Source organism: Haliaeetus albicilla, chromosome 7 (genome assembly GCF_947461875.1).
Source record: "Haliaeetus albicilla chromosome 7, bHalAlb1.1, whole genome shotgun sequence".
Classification (NCBI taxonomy): Eukaryota; Metazoa; Chordata; class Aves; order Accipitriformes; family Accipitridae; genus Haliaeetus; species Haliaeetus albicilla.
In genome coordinates, this window is record NC_091489.1 from 5,443,792 (window position 1) to 5,464,127 (window position 20,336).

Consider the following 20,336-nt stretch of genomic DNA (forward strand, 5'->3'; position numbering starts at 1 on the left):
ATAGCTAAGGCAATGTTTACCATCTGCCCACAGCTTCCTGGGTTCAAGGCTCTGATGGATTTTTGCAATTTTAGGAAAAGTTCCCATAGCCTATAGAGGTTCAAAACCAGGGGGCAGGACCCACCTACACACTGGTTTGCTGGGAAATGATGGCAGGAATGAGTTCCCCAAACAAAAGTAGGGAGGACATAATGAGAACAGTCTGCATTGCTGGCAATTTCTCAAAAAGGCCTGTTTCCAGGTATTGCAAATTTAGCCAGACAGTAGCTATTTGGGCTGATTGAAGGTCTCAGGCTGTCTTTTTGCCCAGTTTCCTCCAATTTCATCAAATCAGTTACAGGCACAGGAGCAGGACAGTGTTGGGCTGTCATGCCAGCTCCACCTGCTCTCATTCCTCTGCGCACCATGCCTGGGAGCTGGACACCAGCCGGGGCACGGGCTGAGGTGCCTCTTTCTGTCCTACTGAGAATTTAGGAAAATTGAGGCAGCTCCATGACAGCCAAACGCTGTCCTGAGTGCATCCCCTGCTCTAGGGTTTTGCAGTCCCCTTCCTTTTGGGGATGTGGGGAGAAACAGAGGCAGCACTGCGAGAAGCCGGGGATGGGGCTGACCTCTTTCCCGTGAGCTCTCAGATGACCACGGCTGCTCTCCCCATGCCTGCCCTGCTCGAGTATTGCTACATACAGCCCTGTGCTCACCTCCCTGCTCTTCAGGAGCAGCCCCGCACGGTGTCGGTGTCCAGAGGAGGCTGGTCCCCACCACCCCCCATGGACACAAGGTGGGAGCATGGCCCCAAGCCCATCCTGCCGCCCCAGGATGTGGGCATAGGTCAGTGCCCCCACAGACATCGTGGGGACAGTTCAAAGTGACAAGGAGCTCGGGGCCATTGGCACACCGAGTCCTTCAGGGAACAGGGCAGGATGCAGTGGGGGCCACGAGCAGCGTGGCCAAGGGGAGATCGATTGTGGGGGGAGGCCTCTGGCTCTCCGATCGGTGCCTGTGGCGCTGCTGGGGGGAAATATCACACGGAGGATTGGTCATTTGGTGCTGCTGGTGACTTCGGAGCAGGAGCCAGGGTGTGTTGTGCCCCAGCCCCTCCTAACCAGGCACCACTGACCGCACGTTGTACTGTTTCTTCTGCTGCCTTGTTGCCCATGCAATGAATGCTCTCTCTGGTTTGGTCTCAGCTTTTTATTCAGCAAAGCAAAGTGAAGGTACGCGCTCTTACACATCATTAAGGCAGACAGGAGTGCTGAGCTCCTAACATAAAGTGTGTTTTGGGACACAAGGCTGGCTTTGCTCAGGGCTGGTGGGAAAGAGCCTGAAGAAAGGGAGCTTTCTTGCAAGAAAAACATTTTGCTGCTTTCACCTCCCTTATCCCACTTGCATTTTAGTTCATTTTTCAACCTGGCTGAGCAGGGACAGGGTCAGGGCTGCACTCAGGGCAGCCCTGGGCATCCTCTCCGTGCCCAGCCATCAGGCTTGCACTGATCTCCCAAGGCTTTTGGTCAGCCCAGGGTCAGCTCACCAGCCCTGGTCCCGTCTCTGAGGGATTGCACTGGCATCAGCTGAAGGGAAACCACGACTCCACAGTGAGCAGCAAAGCGGCTGCTCCCCGTGCAGCCCTTGACCTCCACAGGATGGCAGGGCTGCTGGGGAGCAGGGCTGGGTTTTGGAGTCGTCATCTCAACCATGTTGCCGCAGGCTCCTGCCGGGTCAGGTAAAAGGGACGAAGGGATGGGAAAAGGCTGCCAGTCCTCAAGACCGCGGCTGTCTGGTGGGGTACGATGGGGTCAGGAGCAGAGGCAGCTGCAATTTTCCTTCACATCGGTTTTGGAGGCTTTAAAACCAGGAACACAGCATGTATGAGACCAGGATCAGAGTCAGCCTCCCCTTCTCTGTCCCAGAAATGCCTCCCCACCTCCAACAAACACCCTACCTGGAACCCATCCCCACCAGCAGCCCGTCGGCTCTGATGGGCCAGGAGAGCTCAGGGTCACCCGGGCCAAGCCAGGCTGTCCTTGGAGCAGCCCCATGGCACGGTGTGATGAGGGGAGCAAACTGAACATCACACAGCCAGTGGCCTCAAATCTACCGATCTCACCCCAAAAGGGAAGGGAAGGCACCATCCCACTGATGGTACCTAAGCACGGACACGGTCTCTCCCCTTGCGCTGGGTGCTGGTGCTCGCCCTGCACGTTGCAGCACCCACAGGCACCATCCAGCCTTGCTGAGGGATGGGGAGATGCTCTGCTCCACTCTGGGGGTGACTGCTTTGGGTGCAGCTTTGCTCCTGGCGAGAGGGCGGTGCAAGCCCACTGCCTCGCTCTGCTCACCTGCACCATCACGAGTTTTGTCTTGGTGTCCGTGTGCCCCTGGGCTGGCACCACCGGCATCTCAGTGCCGCAGAGCTTCTCAGAGCGCAGGGCCTCGGCGATGACGGTGACATTCACCTTCTCTGCAGAGGCAGATGGAAGACATTGCTGTGACACTGCCTCAGGGGCTGGCTCCAGCTCAGAGCTGTCCCAGGGAGCTGGGGAAGGGCGCAATGGGTGCTATGGGACCAGAAAATGGAGGGAAGAAGCTGGAGAGTGGAGAAGGGAAAGGGGAGAGAGGGGAGGGGAGAGGGAGCTGGGAGGGGGAGGAAAGGATCAGAAAAGCAGTGACAAAGAGGAGTTTTGCAAGGAGTCTTGCCGCTGGGCTCTCCTCCCCATCCCCAGCCCTTTGCTGTCCCCTCCGTACCCAGGCTGGTGGCTCGCACGCTCCACTGGAAGGTCCTCTCTTCATCTGCACAGACACAGCCTCTGTACACCCTGCCTGTGCCCGCCAACACCTCCAGCTCCGCCGACTCCGCCAGCGTCACCTGAACCTGCCGGACCACGGCCACGGCTCCATCAGCCCCCACCAGACCCCTGGCCCAGTGCCCCCTCCCCAGCCCCACTCACCCGCAGGCACTGCTGCAGGTAGTTGAAGACAGTGGCCACGAGGGTGAAGGCTTCGTGGCGGACCACAGCATAGGGCAGCGCCAGCTCCACAAAGAAGGGCTTGAAGGCCGTGAGGCTGATGGTGGGGGCCAGCCCCAAGCCCAACGGGGACGTGCAGAACATCCCGGCTTTCCACTCAGTGATGGCATCGGGCACTGTCACCATCACCTCTGCAGAGCCCCCCTCCCTGCAGGGCGATAGAAGATGGACAGACCTTGCAGGCTGGGTCTGATGGGCAGAGCCAGCAGAAGGAGCATGCCAACCCCCTTCCTTTAGGTCCTGGGGACCACTGGTGGCCATCACACGCTCGGTGATGGGCAGAGGTACCATCAGTGTTCTTATCTCTTATGGCATCCCTTGCCTACAGGACAGGCTGCCCTGGGCTCCCGGGGTCAGTGCTGAGGTCCAAGGGAAGGGGCTGGACACGTCTCAGTGTCTCTCCTGGATACATGGATGCTGAACCAGAGGTCTGGGTGCCTCACCCAGAGGTGAAGCTGATGCAATAAGGGCAGTCCCCTGGCTTGAGGTCTGCTGGGGCTTCTTACTCACCCCACAGGGACCAGCTCCCACAGCCATGTCCCCAGGAAATCCACCTGCATCCCTCTGTCCAGCATGACACCGGCCTGCTTATCCTTCTCCAGTCCTGCTTCTGCAAACAGGGGCATGATTTGAACATGCTGCCAGAAAGGATGGAAAGAGGCAGGATGTGCCCACCCATCCTTCTGCAGCCAGCATGGAGCCTGTTACAGTTTCTCTCCGCTCACCTTGGGGGTATAAAGGGCTTTGGAAGTGGATGTTTGGTGCACAGCCCAGCTGAGCATTGGTGACAGTTTTCAAACCTGCATCCTGAAACATGACACAAGAGAAAAAAGCACCATGCTGAAGCCCAGAGATACCAAAACGCCTTTCCATCCCTCTCTGAAGCAAGGAATCAACATGTACTTAAAGCCCCATGCCAGAACAGAATTCCCAAAGATTGGGACCCCTCGCCATGTTGCAATGGGAGTGCAAGAGAGGAGTATCTGTGCCAAGGAAAACTGTTTGCCTTCCTGCAGTTCCAGGGACAGTTGGGAAAGATCTGGTGGATCTTCTCTGCTCGCTCCATTCCCAAATGGCCCCAACCCCTGGGTTGCTGCCAGTGGGAGACGCACCCCCCAAAAAGCAGGGGAACGCCAGATCCATCTATGCTGTTTACTCCAAGCCCGGATTTGCGATGGGAAGAGCAGAGCTTAGCCCCATCACTGTGAACTGCTGCTGTGCCTGGACTGACAGATGCATTTCACATGTCTGTCCCAGGCTGGCGAAGCAAGAGGCAGGGCATGTTATTTGGGCAATGTAAGAGCATGGTTCGTGAGTGCAGACATGGCCTGGGTGAGGGACTGGGTGCCCCCTGCACCCTGAGTAATCCTTCCTGGGAGGAAGAGGAGCGTGAGGTAGGGCTGGAGGGCTCGTACCTTAACCAGGCCATAGGAGCCTGGCTGGATGTCAGACGCCGGTACCTGCCTGCGCCACAGGCTGCGGCGCCAAACTTTCCGGTTATTCCATGGTACATCAAAAAGGTTAATGGCTGGACGGCCTAACATCAAGCCTGAGAACCCGTTTCCCGAACAGAGAGGTGAATCGAGTTCTTCAACTTCAGCAGGATAGCTGTCTTCAGGAAACATTGGGAATAAGTTATAGACCTAAACCAAACAAGTAAAATTTGGGTAAGAAAGACATGAAATGCTCTTGGCCCAGCTCCAACCCCTTTTGCCCCTGGCATAGCCCCAGAGCTTCTGCACCTCCCAGGGCATTGCAGTGCTGCTGCCCTGCTGCCAGCCCCAGCCACTCCACTGGGACCCGTCACTGCCCCATCTCTCTTCTCCCCAAGAGCAGGGGATGCTTCCCACCACCCGCACCCTGTTTTCAAGGTTTCCACCCCAGGAGGCACCACAGAGCAATTTTGTGGCTCAGCCCCCCCGGTTGGTAACGCACGACCTCCTCTGCAAAGCCCCGAAGTCCATGGGTGGTGGCAGGGGCTCGCTGGGGGCTCCCAGCCACCCAGGATTCATCCTGCAGGGGCAGCTCCCCCAAGGTCCCCACTGTCCTCCCCTAAAATGGGTGACAATGGTAAGAAACTACTGTCCCCGTGCCCCAGCAGTGAGTCCAGTCCAGCCCAGCACTGAGGTTACTCCAGACTCACCGTGCTGGGGTTGAGCTTGACCTTGAGACTGGAGGACCACATGCGTTGATCCACGATGCGGATGGCACACAATGACCCTGGGGCAGCTTCCACCTTCAGGTGGAGCCGTGAGCCCACCAGAGCCCTCTGCTCTGAGAAGGACAGATTCACCTGGAGAGAGGGGAAGCCTTTGGGTTAGGGGAGAGGGGAGCTGGTCCCAGGAAGGACCTCTGCGCCGCAGCCTGACCCCAAAAGCCAGCAGAGGATGGAGAGTGAGGACTGTGATCAAAGCCAGAAGATGGTTTGCAGCAGCAACAGGAATGGTAGAGGAAGGAAAATCCTCCCTGGAAGGAGAGTCTGGGACCAGCCAGTTGCAGGGAATGAGGAAAGGCTCCGCTAAAGAACAAGGCTCAGTGCCCACATCTCCCCACCGAGCCCGGCAGCAACTCCCCAGACTCCATCAGCCTTCTCTCACCTTGCTAGGGAAGCACTTGGCCACCTGGAGCTTGGTGCTGTCAGCCACCATCTCACCATTGGGCAGCACCGCGTAGCCCAGCACCTTGGCTGTGGGTGCCAGCTCGGGGCCGATGGGCAGCTCCAGGGAGAAGAAGCCTCTCAGCCCTGGGCCGTGAGAAAGGAGGGGAGATGAGGACCAGGCACGGAGAGCAGAGCCCTGCACAGCTCATCCATGCCTTGGGACCTACCAGCCTCTGCAGGCACCTCTTTCCTGAGGACGGTGGCAATGGTCCCCTTGGCCAGGACCTGCAGAGGAGGAGATGGGAACAAGTAAACTGATGCTTTGTGTGGAACTGGCACAAGCAGATGAGGGGAGGCTGTGGAGGACTCTCAGGGACAGACTATTAGAGCCGCATCCTGCAGGAGGGGTGGAAATGGTGCCCCAAGACCTGGCAGCTCCAAAGTCCATCCCCGAGTCCTGAACCCAAGAATACCTGCCCAGGGCTGGCTGGAAATGGCTTCTGCTGGAGGGGAAGGCTTAACCCCACACCCCGCACAGCCTTATTCTCCTTGCCTGAGCTCTGCCCTTCATGCAGTCCCCCATCTCTCCCTAGGTGAAAGCTCACCAGGAAGACCACATCCAGACTTTGCAGCTCAGTCCCCATGGTCTTCTTATCAAACAAGTAATCCACCCCAAGCTGCTGGGACTGGCCGCAGAGCAGCTTCTTTTCCAGCCTGCCGATCTTCAGGAAACTTTTGCTATCCGAAGAGGAGGGATACAGGTAGCGAGTGACACTTCTGTAGTTGAGATACTCCCTTCCTTCATGCTCTGAGGCTGGAGGGTCATCCTTGAGCTCACCCTGAAGGGTAGAAATTGAGGGTCTCAGTGGTAAAGATCAGCTCAGCAGCAGAGCATGGTAGGGGTGGAAGGTCACTCTGCAGCTGCGACTGCCATGCGTTTTGCTGCGACATCGCTGCAGGAGCATGCCAAGAAATGGAATCCAGCTGTGCTCAGCACCCAAAAATTAGAGCTGTGTGCCATCACGGGGCTTGTCCAAAGGACACTGAAAGAGGTAGCCAGCGGATGGCAAGAGGAGGCAGGCATGGCTAAGCAGCACATGTGGGCAGATGTTAGGAACTGAAAAAGCATCCCACAAATATCTGATCTTGTGCCTAGATGGTGAAGGTAGAAAGGAGCCTGAAATTCAGCAGTGAAGTATGAAAACATTAAGGCAGAGAGAAGGAATTAGAGGAAGAACTTGCAGAAAGCATCAAAAGTGAGAGTAGCCCCTTTTCCCAGCACAGGAGGAGCACAAAGAGTGCCGGGGTCTGCAAGGTTTGACAGGCAACCAAGGTGTTACACAGGGCTAATGAACACGTGCAGCTCTTTACCATAGGATGCTGCGGGTGCAATAAGACCAAATGAGGTTAAGGGGAGGCTGGAAGATTTTGTGTAAGAAATCCTCTGTGATCTTACTAAATCCAGGGTGCCTGAGAGGTGTGGGACACGGATCACTTACACGCAGGGAGACCTCGTGATTCCAACCAGAGGTGTCCAGCTCAAAGGAGGCTCTCCCCAATGCATCCGTAAGCAGGGTTTTCCTTTGCATTTCTCCTCTAGCATTAACCACAAGAAGGAATTCCTTCTCCTTCAGGGCAGAGCCATTGGTTCCCTTCAGCAGCATCTGCACTGGGAGGGATGGGGAGATGCTCCGGGCTGGGAAGCAGCCGTGGGGCAGAGGGCAGGGGTTGGAGGGTGGGGTTGGGGGTCAGAGGGAGCGGGACTGGGTGCAGCAGGGTGCAGGGGGAGCCCTGCAGGGTGCAGGGACCCCCTCATTACCGTCCCAGTGTAGGGAATCCCAGGCTTGTAGAATTTATCGGTGTTTTCAAAGGTGATCGTGGCCACTTCATACACAATCACACAGCTTTTGATCGCTGTACGCGACATCCCTGCGGACAGGAGGGGGAGATGAGAGAGGTGCTCAGCAATTTTTCTTGGTGATTCCCCCCAGGAAAGATGGGTCAGAGTCTCAAACACGCAGCATTACACATTTGCTCCTTACTGCTGTCTTTGCAAGTGGCCATATGAAACAAAGCTGTCCTCTTGCAGGCAGTGGTTAAGGGCAAGTTTGCACAGTGCAAAACCACACTCATTGGGCAACAAACACAAAAAATGGTCCTCAGGTGTGATGGGAGCTGTAGCGTTAGCAGGACCATGCTAAGCCAAGATCTGCATGCTATCAAAATACCAAGCTTTACCCCCAAATCCCCTTTTTAATGGCTGCAAGCAAATAGAAGAGGCCACTCACAGCTGCACTGTGCTGAAAATGGGCTTTTTACTTGACCCTAAGGATATGTCTAACAAGCCCTCTCAGGCAGATAACAACTGTTTATAACTAGATTCAAAGTCAAAAAGACCCGATAAGAAAAATAATTACCCTAGTAGCTCTCCAGGCACTAATCAAGCACACTTACTAGTCTCAGGGAGGCAGAGAGTGGGGAAGGAGAGGTGGACGATGGAAGGATATCTGGGGGTGGGATGTTGGAAAGGAAAGAAACTCCTGATCAGCCTTCAGGACCTAAGGGATTCCTCCAGCAGTCAGGAGTAGAGAAAAAAATGACACCAAAGCAAGTCAGGCCACAGAGTGGCTGATGCTTGTGGAGGGGAAGGGCAGAGACCCTGGGGACACCCGAGTGGAGCAGTTGTGCCATGTCCTCCAGGTGCCACCACCCCAGGACATCACCAGGTGGTTGTCGGCATGGCTGCGCTCACCGGTCCCCTCCTCCAGCAGCGATGCATAGGCATAGAGCTGATTCTCGTAGTGCAAGGCGGTCAGGTTGAAGGAAGCCACCGGCACCTTGGTGGAGAAGCAGCCGTTCCTCCCTGTCTGAAGGGCATAGATAGTCACCTACATCAGCAGCAGCCCTGTGACTGGGCCCTTGAGTGTCATTTGCTGTCATCCTTGGGGTCCCAGCTGCCGCTCACCCCACTGCTGCTGCCTCCCTCCATTCTATCCTGCAACCCTTGGATCCTGCAAACTTGCCCACCCAGGGCTGGTACCGTGCTCTGCCATGCAGCTGGCTGTCCCATTCCTGCCCATCCTGGCCCAAGGACCACCCCAAGTGTCTCTGCTTAGCTCCTCTTTGGGATGACTCTGGGTTTGTAGCACTTTCACATGAGGGCTGGATCACCTGGCAATGCCCGAACGATGCACCCAGCCATCATCAGCCCAAGCACCCCAAAATGGGGAAATATTTCCAGGACCACCACCCATGTGCTTTCTCCCTTTCCTGCTGCCCTCACCTGGCCCCTAAACTCAGCACAGATCCTCGCAGATTCCTCTGGTAAAATATGTTTGTGGGACTGGCACAGCCTGGCCTCAGCCATTCCCCGGAAAGTTTTCCCGGACGGGTACCTGTCAGGAGGGCACAGGAAGGGGAACAGATGGGGATGCTGCCAGGGGAGCATCACCCCAGGAACAGCCAGCCTCGCTGCTGGGGCTGCTCTCCGACTCACCACCCACAGACGTCCAGTGGGATCTTCTCGTCCTTCACTGTCACAACACGGGGCAGCTGGATCAGCAGTTCAAAGTGGGGCGGCCCTGGGGGTAGAGCAGCAGGGAATGGGATTGTGCTCATTTCTTCCTTCAGGACTTTCTTGCCATCCCATGTGATGGCTCCCAAACACCCCATCCCAAACAGCCTTTGTCCCCACGCACCATAGTCCTTCACGCTGAAGGAATGGCTCTTCCCCTCCACCTGGATGACATACGTGCCCAGGGCAGGTTCTGCAGCCAGCGGGAAGGATAGGTCCACGATGCCCTGCCGCAGGCTCACGTCCCGCCACTCTGCCACGCATTTTCTGTAGGGATCCTGCACATGGGGACATGCGGCGTCAGCCCTTGCTCACGGGGCTGAAGATGGGGTGTGTGGTGGTGGTGGGTTGACAACCTCAAGGACTCAAGTCACCCTGCGTATCCTCGCAAGAAGCAGAGGTTTTTGCCCTGCCATCACCCTCAGAGCGGCCCTGAGGGCATCACCTCTGCAGAAGGAACATTTCCCCCTGGGGGCTGTATTAGCCAAACTCCAGCCTGGCTACAGCAGCCAGAACTGGCAGGGGGATCCTCCAGCCTGGACTGGGAGCTCAGGGCATTCTCCAGTTTAGGTCAAAGTCTTTGTGGCAATAGCCATTGCTGTCTTCATCCGCGTAACCTGTCCCTTAGCAGCATGTCCCCAGAGAACCCCTGTCTTGCAGGCTGACAGCAAGCTGACCCTGAGTGGGCTGGAAATGCAGATGAGGAACTCAAACCCTCCTCGTAACTTCTCTCAGCACCCGCATCAGGGATGTCCCTGTCCCTTGCTCCATGTCCCCAGCATCACACAGGTGCTGGGGCCCTTTGCTCCTCCTGAAGGCGCTGACAGGCTGGTACAGGGCGACAACTCACCTGCACGGCCACCAAGGGAAGCTGCAAAGAAAGAAAGAAGAGGAGTTTAGCATGATCAAAGCACAGAGGGCTGAGCTTGTAGCTGAGCTGGGGCTGAGCCTGTGGGGTCTGGCTTGGTCCCTACAGATCCAGTTGCTGGGCTGGGGGCTCGGCAGGGCTCAGAGCCACTGTCATTGCCTGGCTCCCACTGCCACGTCCACAGCCGTGGCGCTGCCTTTTCCAAGCAGCGGGAAGCGAGCAGCGAGGCTGCATAGTGGAAACAACGTTAGCTGTGGAATTGGGCCTGCCAGCACCGTGTGGCAACAGGAGTCTAAAACCAGCCGTGTTATAATGGTGCATAAAAGCTACACAGGAGAGAAGAAGGGAATATTGCACCTCTTGTGCCAGTGCTAAAAGCAAGGGGCTGCACCCTGGACACTCAGGCTGGGAGTGCTGGGAAGAGCTGTGTCCCGTCCCCCCCCATCCCGTGTCCCTTTGGTGTTTGGGGGATTCCCTCCCCACACCCATCTCCCCCATGCTCGTGAAGGCTGTGTCACTGCTGCCAAGACCGATCATCTTGGGCACGTGGGGATCCTATTGCCTCCGTACCCCCCCTGCACCCTGACCCCATCTCACCTCCCTGTTGCTGGGAATGAAGTTTTGATCCAAACGGACAATTCGAAACTTCACTGGAGAGAGCAAAGGCAGGAGCAGGAGTGAGCGCTAGGGCCTGGGACCCAAACTTGGGGATTCCATCCCAAGAGCCTGCGAGCTCTTCCAGCAGCTCCTGCCCCTCACCGGTTTGTCCAGGCTTGTAGACATCCTTGTCTGTCTGCACCAAGGTCCCCAGCTCCAGGCCTTTCACCAGGACTTTCTTCTGCTCAGAGACCTGCAGGGAACCTCCCTGGATGGAGACGTGAAGATGCGCGACCTCATAGATCCTTGCAGGAGGGGTAGAAATCTGGCCCCAGGGAAAGAGCAGAAATAGTTGCAAAGCCTTTACGTTGAATGCCAGTGAGACATCATACCCGTCCCCATCGTCACGACCCCATCGCCCCATGAAGGCACCAGGGAACTTGTGTGCATGGGAAGATGACGCAGACACAACCCACAAGGTCTCTGTACATGCCGCATGTCCCTCCACTCTTCACCTCACTCGTTGCCCATCCAGCATGGACCCCATGTCCCTTCCCAGTTTCCCCAGCCCGGCTCCGGCAGTGTGTAGGGGATGGATACACCCCTTCCCTAGGTCCTGAGCCCTGCTGTGGGGCCATGACTCACGTTGGAGAAGCAGGGCCAGTTCAGCTGGAGGATATCACTGCCCTGCTCCTCCAGGGTAACGTTGGGGACGCCGTGGCTGCTTGCCAGGTGGAGGGTCACCCGCACGGGCTCGTCCAGGTCCATGAGGTGGATGTGCACCTTGCCTGTGTATGGGTAGTAGAGCACGGCGGGGAATAACACCATGTAGTGCCTGGGGAGGAGACACTTTGACAGTGGAGGAGAGTGGGGACCTCCCCACCAAATCCCAGTGCTCCCCTCCACTCCAGACTCTCAAGTTGGGGGCCACTTGGGTTTTTCCAGCCCTGGACGCTCTCTGCAGGGCTATGCCACCCAGACTTTCCCCCACGTCTGCCCAGGCAGGCTGGCCAGTGCACAGACCGGAGCAGAGCCCCCTTTGCTCAAACACCTTGGGAAGGAGCCGAGGGGTCGATCGGCAGAAGGAGGAAGGGCTCTGCTCACCCACTGGCTCGTGTGTGAGGTTGCATCTACACCAAAGCAGCCTGGAGACACCAACCTCAGGTGCAAAGTCCTCTATGGGGCAACCCACCACCCCAAGCATTTCCACCCCAACCAGCGACCGGCAGTCACGGCAAGGTTTGTCACACCACTGAGACCAACCACCATCCCACCAGGCACGGACAGGCAGACACAGAGAGGGCTTACGGCTTTGCAGATGCTCCAGCTGTGACGTATAGGATGCAAAGTAGCAGGCAAGGCAGGGCAGCTGCAGACCCCATGCTTGGGGGTCCACGTGGAAGCAAGGTGGTCCTAGAGCCCCTGCACTGGGTCTTCTTCCTCTCCTCAAAGTTTCACCTCCCCGCTGGCAGCAAGCAAAAGCCAGCGAGGTCCCTGGCTGGGACCTAGCCATCCAGCTAGGACAATGTTTAACCACAAGACCCAAGCTTTGCTGGGTTCAAGGCTCTGGGCAACTAAACCACACCTACGGTGGTGGGCACGTGGTGGGAGCGCCAAGCCAGCTCAGAGCTGACAAATTAAGCTGCACATAGGGAACCCTGGCAGGAAGGAAGGGAATAAAGGGGCTTTCTGGCAGATGAGTTCCTTCATGTGCACGCTGCCCTTGACCATCTCCACCTGACAGTTCCTGATCCAGTAAGTCATAACTCACAAGAAGCCTTGATAATACTTTGCCTAGTGGTATCTGTCTGGGCGGACAATTGCCACAGTTTTGCAGAATTTACTCCATAATGAGCCAGCCGCTCCTGAGAGTGGGAACAATGCCAAACTGGAGCGCTGCACCCATGTTTGGCCATGGTTTGCACATCTTATTTGAAGTTGGGAGGTGAAGCCTGCCCACCCTGCTCCCAGCACTGGGGACAACCATGCACTGCATTTCTCCCTGCCCTACTGTCACCCTGGGCTAGGTAGGACAGGAGCTGCCCGGCTGGGAAGGAGCCAGCAGAAGCCCAAAGCCCTGCCTGGCTGCAGGGAACAGGCCAGGGGAGATGGTAGCTAGTGGATGGGTCTGGTTGTGCCATGGTCTGGAAGCCATGGGCAGGTCTCTCCTGCTCCAGGTGGGCATAATCCAGGCACCTCTGCCCTCTGAGGGTTTTGGGCTGTAATGGATGCTCTTTCTGTGCACTTACTGCTTGTCCCTAAGGTAGGGAGAGGTCTACCTTGGGGGCAGACCTAGTCCACCCCAGTGTAACTCTCACCATGCCACATTGCTCCTCACACCATCTAGCGCTGCACCCCATGGAGAAGCTGTGGTGTCCATAGGGATGCTCCATGTGCAGTGATGCAGGCACCCAGCATGACCGTGCGGAGACGGATCGCCCTCCCCGTGCTCCCCATAGCACCCAAGGCACAGGGAGGACACCATGCACACATACCACCAGGTATGAACTGTTTAATCTTGCACCCTTGTCTCATAGTTCAGCATCAAGGATGCTCTTCCCATGTGGCAATATCCTCCTGCCCCCCTCCAAGCCACACGCCGTGCTCTGGACCCTTCCCCAGAGCTGGCTGCATCTGAACAGCATTGCCAGCTTGCAGGAGCCTCTGGTAGAAGCAACCCAGCAAGCCCATGGGTGAACCCCACTGCAAGTCATACCGTCAGGGGTGGAAAATGCTGCAGCGAACCCCCAGCCCTGCCTGGCACATCTCTTACCCCTGCCCAGTGTGCAGGCAGGAGCCATCCAGGCAGATGCAGCTTCCTACCCAGGGCCAGACACAGCGCCAGGATTCGGGGAGACGGGTAATGCCCTGGGGAGGGGATGCACAGTCACAGTAAGGGGGTTTTGGGGACACCTTGCACTGTTTTCAGGGTGCTGACGGATCCCTGCACTGCTCTGCTTCCCCTTGCACCAGGGCACCGTCCTGCTCTCGCAGGCTGCTGGGGTGGTGGCAGGTCTGGTGGACACAACCGCAGGGGACAAGGGGACAGCACGGCCCAGCCTCTGGCTGTGCCACCTCCCTTACATCCCCAGCGGTTCGGTCCCTCTGCCTAATTGCTGGTCCCGGTTGTGTCTTTCTCACACTGCGGGCTGCCCGGCCCCCTGCCAGCACCGGCCCCAGCACAGCGTGGGAGCGGAGGCTGCTCAGCATGCTGGTCCCCACAGTGATTTGCGGACATCTCAGCGAGGGCATCAGCCATGGCCTGGCGGACAGTCTCTGTCAGTTTGGGGACATCCTTTGGGCTCAGGCCCTGGGTTTCTACCTTGGGGAGGATTCGGATGGTGCACGTCCCTGGAGAGAGAAGGGAAGGGCCAGGGATGCTGTTAGACGAACCCACCAGGAACCAGGTCTTCCCACCGGCATCCTCCACCACCAGCTGCCTCCCCACACCTCAGTGTCCCACAAAGAGACCTCCAAGCCCCACCTGCCTCATCCCCACTGCCAGCCCTGCCTTACAGCAACTGGGCTTCTTGCCTGTCACTTACCAGAGGTGAATTTCTTATCCTTGGAGCTGAAGAAGTCCCAGTATGGGGAGATCACAACGGGGAAAATGGGAACCTGTAGGAGATGGAGGGTCAGGGGTGTCCTCCATATAGACCCCCTCCCCAGGTGGGACTCCAGCTCCTGCCATGCCCCAGGCTTCAGCAGTTCCCCATCCCCTCCCTGGGTCCTGCAAGGCAGGGTGCCTGTCCCTGCAGACCCCAAAAGACCCTAATGACCCCCATCCCACTGCCCCAGGGTGCATGCCCACCCCACTCCATCAAGGGCAAGTGGAGGGAGAGGATGGCCTTACCTGAGCCTGAACAGCCAAGTGGAAAGCCCCACGCTTGAAGGGCAGCATGGATTTGTCCTGGTTCCTGGTGCCTTCAGGGAAAATCAACACTCGGAGCTGTACGGGACAGGGAGAGATGTGAGCATGGACCCCCAACCAGAGCACCCTGGGATCTGCCACGTCAGTCCTCCCCACACCCCCCTTGCCCCATCGGTGTTTGCTCCCCGACTCCCCCCTGCTGCCAGCCCCCCCCCTCACATTTTCACGCCGCATGATCCTGGCCGTCTGGGAGATGACATTGATTGCATCTTCTCTTTTGTGGCGGTCGATGAAGATGATGCCACTGAGCCAGCAGGCCCACCCCACGGTGCCCATGTACATGATCTCCTTCTTGGCGATGGGCACACAGCGGTCAGGAATGACCTCCACCATGCCTGGAGGACGGATGGGAGAGGAAAGGATCCATCCCTGCCCAGCGGCACCCAGAACCAACCAGCCCTGTGGCTGTAGTGACCTGGCATCATCTTCCATTGTCCCAACCCTCTCTCTGCAGCACACCCATCATCCTGAGCTCCTGTCCCACCAGCTCTTCTGGCCTACAGATTTACAGGTACACATTGCCCTGTACAAATTCTGCTGCTGGCCTTGCTGGGACCCCCCCAAGGTGAGCCTGGTCCACCCCTGCAGCACCCCAAAGGCTGCCCATGCAGTGATGAGCCCCCCGCCCTCCCTTGCACATACCCATGAGGTCAAGAGAAGCTTGGTGGTTGCAAACTATCACATAAGGCTCCTTGATGTTCAGATGCTCAGAGCCCCACACCTGCATCTTGATGCCATAGAAGCGTTTGAGGGGTAGGATCGCGGCACGCAGAAGCCTAGGGCAGAGGAACATATGTGGGGAACAGATCAGCAAGGGGGGGGCTGCTTGATTTTTTCCAGCCCTTTGCCATCACTCAGGGAGCAAGGTGCAAGATGGGCCAGGCTAGATCTGGTCTACATGAGCAAATAGCGTGTCCCAAGGTGGATCTGTGTTCAGTCTCAGTGATGCTTTGCTTTTCTAAGCACACGTGTAGCCTGCATAGCTTAGAGCTAACCTTGTAGCCAGCCCCAAGGTGAGACGAGCTGCTGTCTCGGTAGTAGAAAGTCTGCACTGGAGCTGCTGAGGAAGAGCAGCCAGCACAAGCTGGTGGGAGAAAAAGAACAGGCTTTTTGATGTCCAGAGATGATGGGAAAGCAAGAAGAGAAGGGATGGGATGTCTGCCTGCAGCCAAGGTTCAAATCATCACATCCCAATGAGGACAGATGCCTCTGGCCAGGTGAGCCTCACCTGAGGCTCCTCCACATGCACAGCTGGATCTGCGTGTACAGGCTGGAAACCCAGACAACCAGGCTTGCAGCCCGCGCTGCAGATACCTGAAGCCAGAGGAGCTGGATTGCAGCCAAGAGGCGCTGAGCCGTAGATGGATGAGCACTGGTGATGGACATGCAGAGGAACAGTCTTGAGACAGACAGGTCTACAGGGACGTGGATGTCTCCAGGGACTGTCCCTGCAGAGCAGCCAAAGGGCAGCACTGCGGGCACCAAGCTTTGTGCTGCGGGTGGAGGGGGAAGAGAGCAGGGAAGTGAAAACCAACTCAGCTTCATTCGTTAGAGAATATCACAAAGAATAGCTTCACTGGACCTGCAGTGTCGGGAAGAGATGGAGGTTTCATCTGTGCAGATGGAAGGGGGAACAAGGAAGAGTTGGTGTCACCATCCACGGAGGGCTGGACAGGAAGGTTAACATCAGGATGGCAGCGCTGATGAAGGGTGATGCTTAATATGAGAATAACAAGAGGAGTGGAAGGAGGATGGAGCAACGGGGATTGCAGCACCCACAGTGGAGATAAAAAGCTGGTAAGCTTTCTGTATTGAAACGGGGCACTCTCCAACCCTCAGCACGAAGAGTACCCATGCCAGGGTCCACACATCTGGCGGCGATTGGTCCCAGGGACCCCACAAGGGACAGGGCTGTCAGCAAGAGCTCACCACTGGGGAGAGATGAGAAGTTTGGGAGGAGAGAATAGAGGCAGGCATGGAGGGAGAAGGAGGCATGATGTTTAGAGGGTCTGTTGTATCAAAAGACCACCCATTCCTTGGGAAGTGCAGGCTCAGAGATCCCTGTGTCTGCAGGGAAGCAAAACACTTGTGGCAATGCCCCAAAGCCAGGACTAACGACAGGAATGTGCTTCAAGCCGGAGGCTTTGTGATTTGGAGCCTGAGGAGGAGACAGAGCTGGGCGTGCTGCTTCAGCAGAGGATGGCTGCAAGGTATCGGTGGGACAAGATGAGGCAGCGTGAGTCAGTGCTGCGTCACAGCAGGTATTTGCACTAAGCTGGAAGCATTTGCCACAGGGCTCAGAGCACCTCTGGATGCGTGCATGTGTGCACAGCATTTCTGCACAGAAAGGACGAGAGAGAGGCTACACAACGGACTGATAACATCAAACCTCTGACCACACTCCTGCCAAGGGCCCGAAATCCATCAGCACAAATACGTGATGGCGTGAGCTCAGCAAATACCACAAGCTCAGACATTTTTCACTCTGACATAATTATATCCCTTTTGGTATGCTATCATGCCCAGGAATCCAGTAACAAGATTGCAACACCCTTGAAAGCAATCAGACCTTCCTCTCATGTTGCACAGCGATGTTATCTCAGCTGCCACCACGCTTGAGTACAGCTGACAGCACCAGCGCGCGACTCGCCAGAACATGACTGTGCCATGCCCGACAGCTGATGGCACCGAGACAGCCCAAAAGCCCTCTGCCAAACCGTGGTCCCCAGGTCTCCCGCTGAGTGAGACCTGGCTGCTCTGCCAGGGAGACAGCAATGGGTGTATATTTGCATCCTGCTAATGATTGTACCTCCAACATTTGCCAACCCCCCCCCCATCACCCACCCAACTGATGACCCCAACATTGCGATGGCTAAGAACGATCCCTTTTACGCTACTTCATCCTCCAGGGACCACTAGTCCCGACCCAGCTGGCCACCTCTGTCAAGGCGTAACCCTCCCTGGGCATGGCCAGCACCTCTTCACCACACCACAAGATGCAGATGCACCCTTCATTGCCACATGGACATGACCACAGCCCTCACTATAGCCCCAGGGCTCAACCACTGGCCATAACATAGCTGTGGGTATGCCCAGAGCAGGAGGGAGCATGCGTCCACAAGACCATATAAGCTCCTCCATCGCAGCCAAGGCCCAGCCACCTCCACATAGGAAGCACATCCCCAGGCTGTACTCACTTCATGTTCTCCACGGAGCGTCCCCGAAGAGCCGCAAAGGGGGACAGGAGGGTAGCCATGGCCACAATCCAGCAGTTGAAGAAGGCCACCTTGCAGAAGTAGTGGAAGGTGGCATTGTACCGGTAAAGCAGCAGGGCTGCCAAGGGGAGGAGGAGCAGCAGCCCGTGGAGCAGGACCACCTCCATCGTGCTGCCCCAGCGGGAGGATGCTGAGGAGCTCAGCCCGTGTCCCTGGGAGCAGGACAAGTGGAGCAAGGGATGCTGAGGAACGTGGCGAGTGAATCAGGTGTATCAGCAGAGCAGCGAGTGGGCGTTCAGGGCTGGTCCAGGGGAAGGTGCTGTCTGTATCTCACCCTGTACAAAGGCTTGAGGATGGATTGGTTCAGATGGGAGGCAGGCTATCCCACCAAGGGTGGAGAGTGGTGGTGAGTCAATGCCAGGGGCCCTTTGTCACCCAAGGTGCCGCTGCTGATAAGTGCCTTCCTGGGCTGTTAAAAGCCTTTGCAGTGCCTCCGACTTGTTGCAATCAGATCTGTTGCCCACAAAAAGTGTCCATGCTCTGGGCACCTCTCCTGGCCACAGGGACCCCAACCCTTGGAAAGGGGGATCTCAGCTGGTAGGGACAGCAGGAGCTGGTTCTGGTCTGTACCCATCACCCTGGCAAGGCTCGTCACAGATCCCTGTTGGCATCACGGCTAATCCCCAAACCTCACCCTGGAGAGTGTTAGATTATTGGAAAATATCTCCCTGCTTCTCCCTGCCTGGGTCTGCGGCAGGCACGTGGTGCCAGTGCTCCCCGTCTCCCTGATCCCACCTGAATACGGGCTGCAGGGGACCCTCTGCCCTTCCCCTCCCAAGGCGCAGCATCCGTCACCACGGTCCAAGCAATGTCACAGGGATCTGAGCCCTACAACCCGCCCTGCTTCCGTCCGGGGCTGAAGGAGATGCCAGCCCTCGCCCCAGTTGGCAGCCAGTGGCTGCATTGCGTTACATGTTTACATAGGTGCCATTAGCACACACACAGGGCTGTAATTAGCCTCTCCTTCCGCTCTGTTGCTTTCACACTGGGCACATAGGATCCAGGCCAACTCGAGGTTGCCCTGCAGAAACTCTGGTCTTGCTTTTTAAAAGCAAGCACTTGTCATTGCAGAGATAACCCTGGCCTGGCCTCAGCCACCAGCAGCATCTCCCAGCCTCGCTGTTCCACGTCCCAAGCCCTGCCAGGGACATCTGCATGCTGCTGCCCAGACCCCTCAGTTCATCTCTGACCCCTGGGGCATGAGCCTGAGAGCAGAGGGCTCTGCTCACACCTTCCCATAACAACCCCACCAGGGCTCTGGTGCGAACAGTCCCATTATACCGTGCTGGGGAGAGGCATCACATCACCTGGGTCAAACCCAGCAGCCCTGCCCCTCATCTGGCACAGCCTACCTTCAGCAAAACCACTCTGCATCGCCCCTGCTCCATTCCCCTCCATGCCCAGGGCTGCTCTTTCCACCCACACCTTCTCTCTGTTCCTGTTGATGTGGGTGCAAGCAGATGCCTTTGGGCTCCTGGCTGTGTGATGCTCTCCATGCTGTCAGCTGAAGGGTGCCCTGGTTCAACCAGCATGACCCAGAGAGGGCTCCAAGGGTTGCTTCCACCACGCATGTTGCAATCCCCGTTGCTTCATCCTCCCATTATTCACATATTCAAGCTAAGATTGGGCCATATCTTGAGCCCACCCTTCCTGTCCACCCTGTCCCGAGGTGACTCCTCTCTTCCTTCTTCCCTTTCTGTCTATATGGATGTGGAAACCTTTGTGCACCAGCCTGGTTTCCCATCAGACAGCTCAGCTTTTGGATGATCTCCTTCACTTCTGCTCTTGCTGCTCTGCCCAGCCAGTCTCACAGCCTCTCAGGGTGCTCCCAGCTGAAGGAGATGTGCCTTCATGCCACAACCCGACATGGCACTTTTGCTCTACATTGGGGAGCTTCTTCTCCAGTTTCAGCAGGAGCCAGGCTGAGCTTTGCTGCAGGGGAAGATCTGCCTGTGCCAGAGCACAGCTCAGTCCCAGGCTCAGGGAGGATGAGCCCTCCTTTCCATAGGGACCCTAGAAGAGAGACAGGGCAGTCCTCAAGCCCAGGGAGGGCAGAAGGAAGGAATTTAAGCTGCAACTGCCTGGGCACCATCTTTCTGCATGCTCTGAGCTCCAGACGACCACCAGCCCTGAAGTTTCCTGCTAGGAGCTCTGCTCTTAAGGCAAAAACCTCCTGACAACTGGCCTGTAACCCCACTGGGGTCAGAGCAGGGCTGTCACCTCTAAGTGGGGTTGGGGAGGTAGCAGAGGCAGGGGACAGGTTCCAGCACCCAAAATGCATCTGCCCCTTTTTTCCTGGTGAGCACAGGGGACACTGAGCCGTAGGGAACCCCACGCTTACCCATGCTGCATCCCCTTTATCAGGCTGCTGCCCTGATCACATCCCTACCAGGAGCAAGCTGCAGATCCAGCTTTCCTAATGCTGTGCTCAGCCAGGAGCATCCCACTCTGCTTCCCATATTGTCCCAG

General features: G+C 57.1%; 2 protein-coding genes across 3 annotated transcripts; both read right to left on the reverse strand.

The window, feature by feature from the left end:
• Positions 1-1,176: 1,176 nt before the first annotated feature.
• LOC138686010 (alpha-2-macroglobulin-like protein 1) lies at positions 1,177-12,182 on the reverse strand. Of its 2 annotated transcripts, none has more exons than XM_069786728.1 (22): positions 11,970-12,182; positions 11,307-11,496; positions 10,824-10,986; positions 10,662-10,714; positions 10,047-10,067; positions 9,321-9,474; positions 9,119-9,203; positions 8,906-9,017; positions 8,375-8,489; positions 7,442-7,551; positions 7,122-7,286; positions 6,228-6,461; positions 5,850-5,907; positions 5,621-5,766; positions 5,167-5,316; positions 4,439-4,666; positions 3,749-3,830; positions 3,534-3,633; positions 2,946-3,171; positions 2,743-2,869; positions 2,337-2,533; positions 1,177-1,840 (listed from the first exon to the last, which is right to left on the reverse strand). In XM_069786728.1, exons 1-22 carry the CDS (start codon positions 12,041-12,043, stop codon positions 1,823-1,825), a joined length of 2,808 nt encoding a protein of 935 aa, XP_069642829.1. In that variant the 5' UTR covers positions 12,044-12,182; the 3' UTR covers positions 1,177-1,822. The 2 variants fall into 2 exon arrangements, with proteins under 2 accessions (XP_069642829.1, XP_069642830.1); XM_069786729.1 differs by having other exon boundaries at positions 2,337-2,458; positions 11,970-12,181.
• A 1,065-nt stretch (positions 12,183-13,247) lies between these two features.
• Positions 13,248-18,041, reverse strand: LOC104313343 (1-acyl-sn-glycerol-3-phosphate acyltransferase alpha-like). The gene is made up of 6 exons (XM_069786156.1): positions 17,790-18,041; positions 15,235-15,368; positions 14,752-14,927; positions 14,515-14,610; positions 14,207-14,279; positions 13,248-14,012 (listed from the first exon to the last, which is right to left on the reverse strand). Exons 1-6 carry the CDS (start codon positions 17,972-17,974, stop codon positions 13,771-13,773), a joined length of 906 nt encoding a protein of 301 aa, XP_069642257.1. The 5' UTR covers positions 17,975-18,041; the 3' UTR covers positions 13,248-13,770.
• Positions 18,042-20,336: the final 2,295 nt, after the last annotated feature.

What these genes read in the sequence shown, in the direction of transcription:
- LOC138686010 (XM_069786728.1), bottom strand. Translation starts at nt 12,043, where the DNA reads ATGGGGTCTGCAGCTGCCCTGCCTTGCCTGCTACTTTGCATCCTATAC. An exon ending in GTCTGGATGTGGTCTTCCTG is followed by an intron (nt 5,908 to 6,227) that starts GTGAGCTTTCAC and finishes CCTCCTCTGCAG; the next exon opens with GTCCTGGCCAAGGGGACCAT. An exon ending in AGAGGTGCCTGCAGAGGCTG is followed by an intron (nt 5,767 to 5,849) that starts GTAGGTCCCAAG and finishes CTCACGGCCCAG; the next exon opens with GGCTGAGAGGCTTCTTCTCC.
- LOC104313343 (XM_069786156.1), bottom strand. Translation starts at nt 17,974, where the DNA reads ATGGAGGTGGTCCTGCTCCACGGGCTGCTGCTCCTCCTCCCCTTGGCA. An exon ending in AGCTTCTCTTGACCTCATGG is followed by an intron (nt 14,928 to 15,234) that starts GTATGTGCAAGG and finishes TCCGTCCTCCAG; the next exon opens with GCATGGTGGAGGTCATTCCT. An exon ending in GGATAAGAAATTCACCTCTG is followed by an intron (nt 14,013 to 14,206) that starts GTAAGTGACAGG and finishes TTCTCTCTCCAG; the next exon opens with GGACGTGCACCATCCGAATC.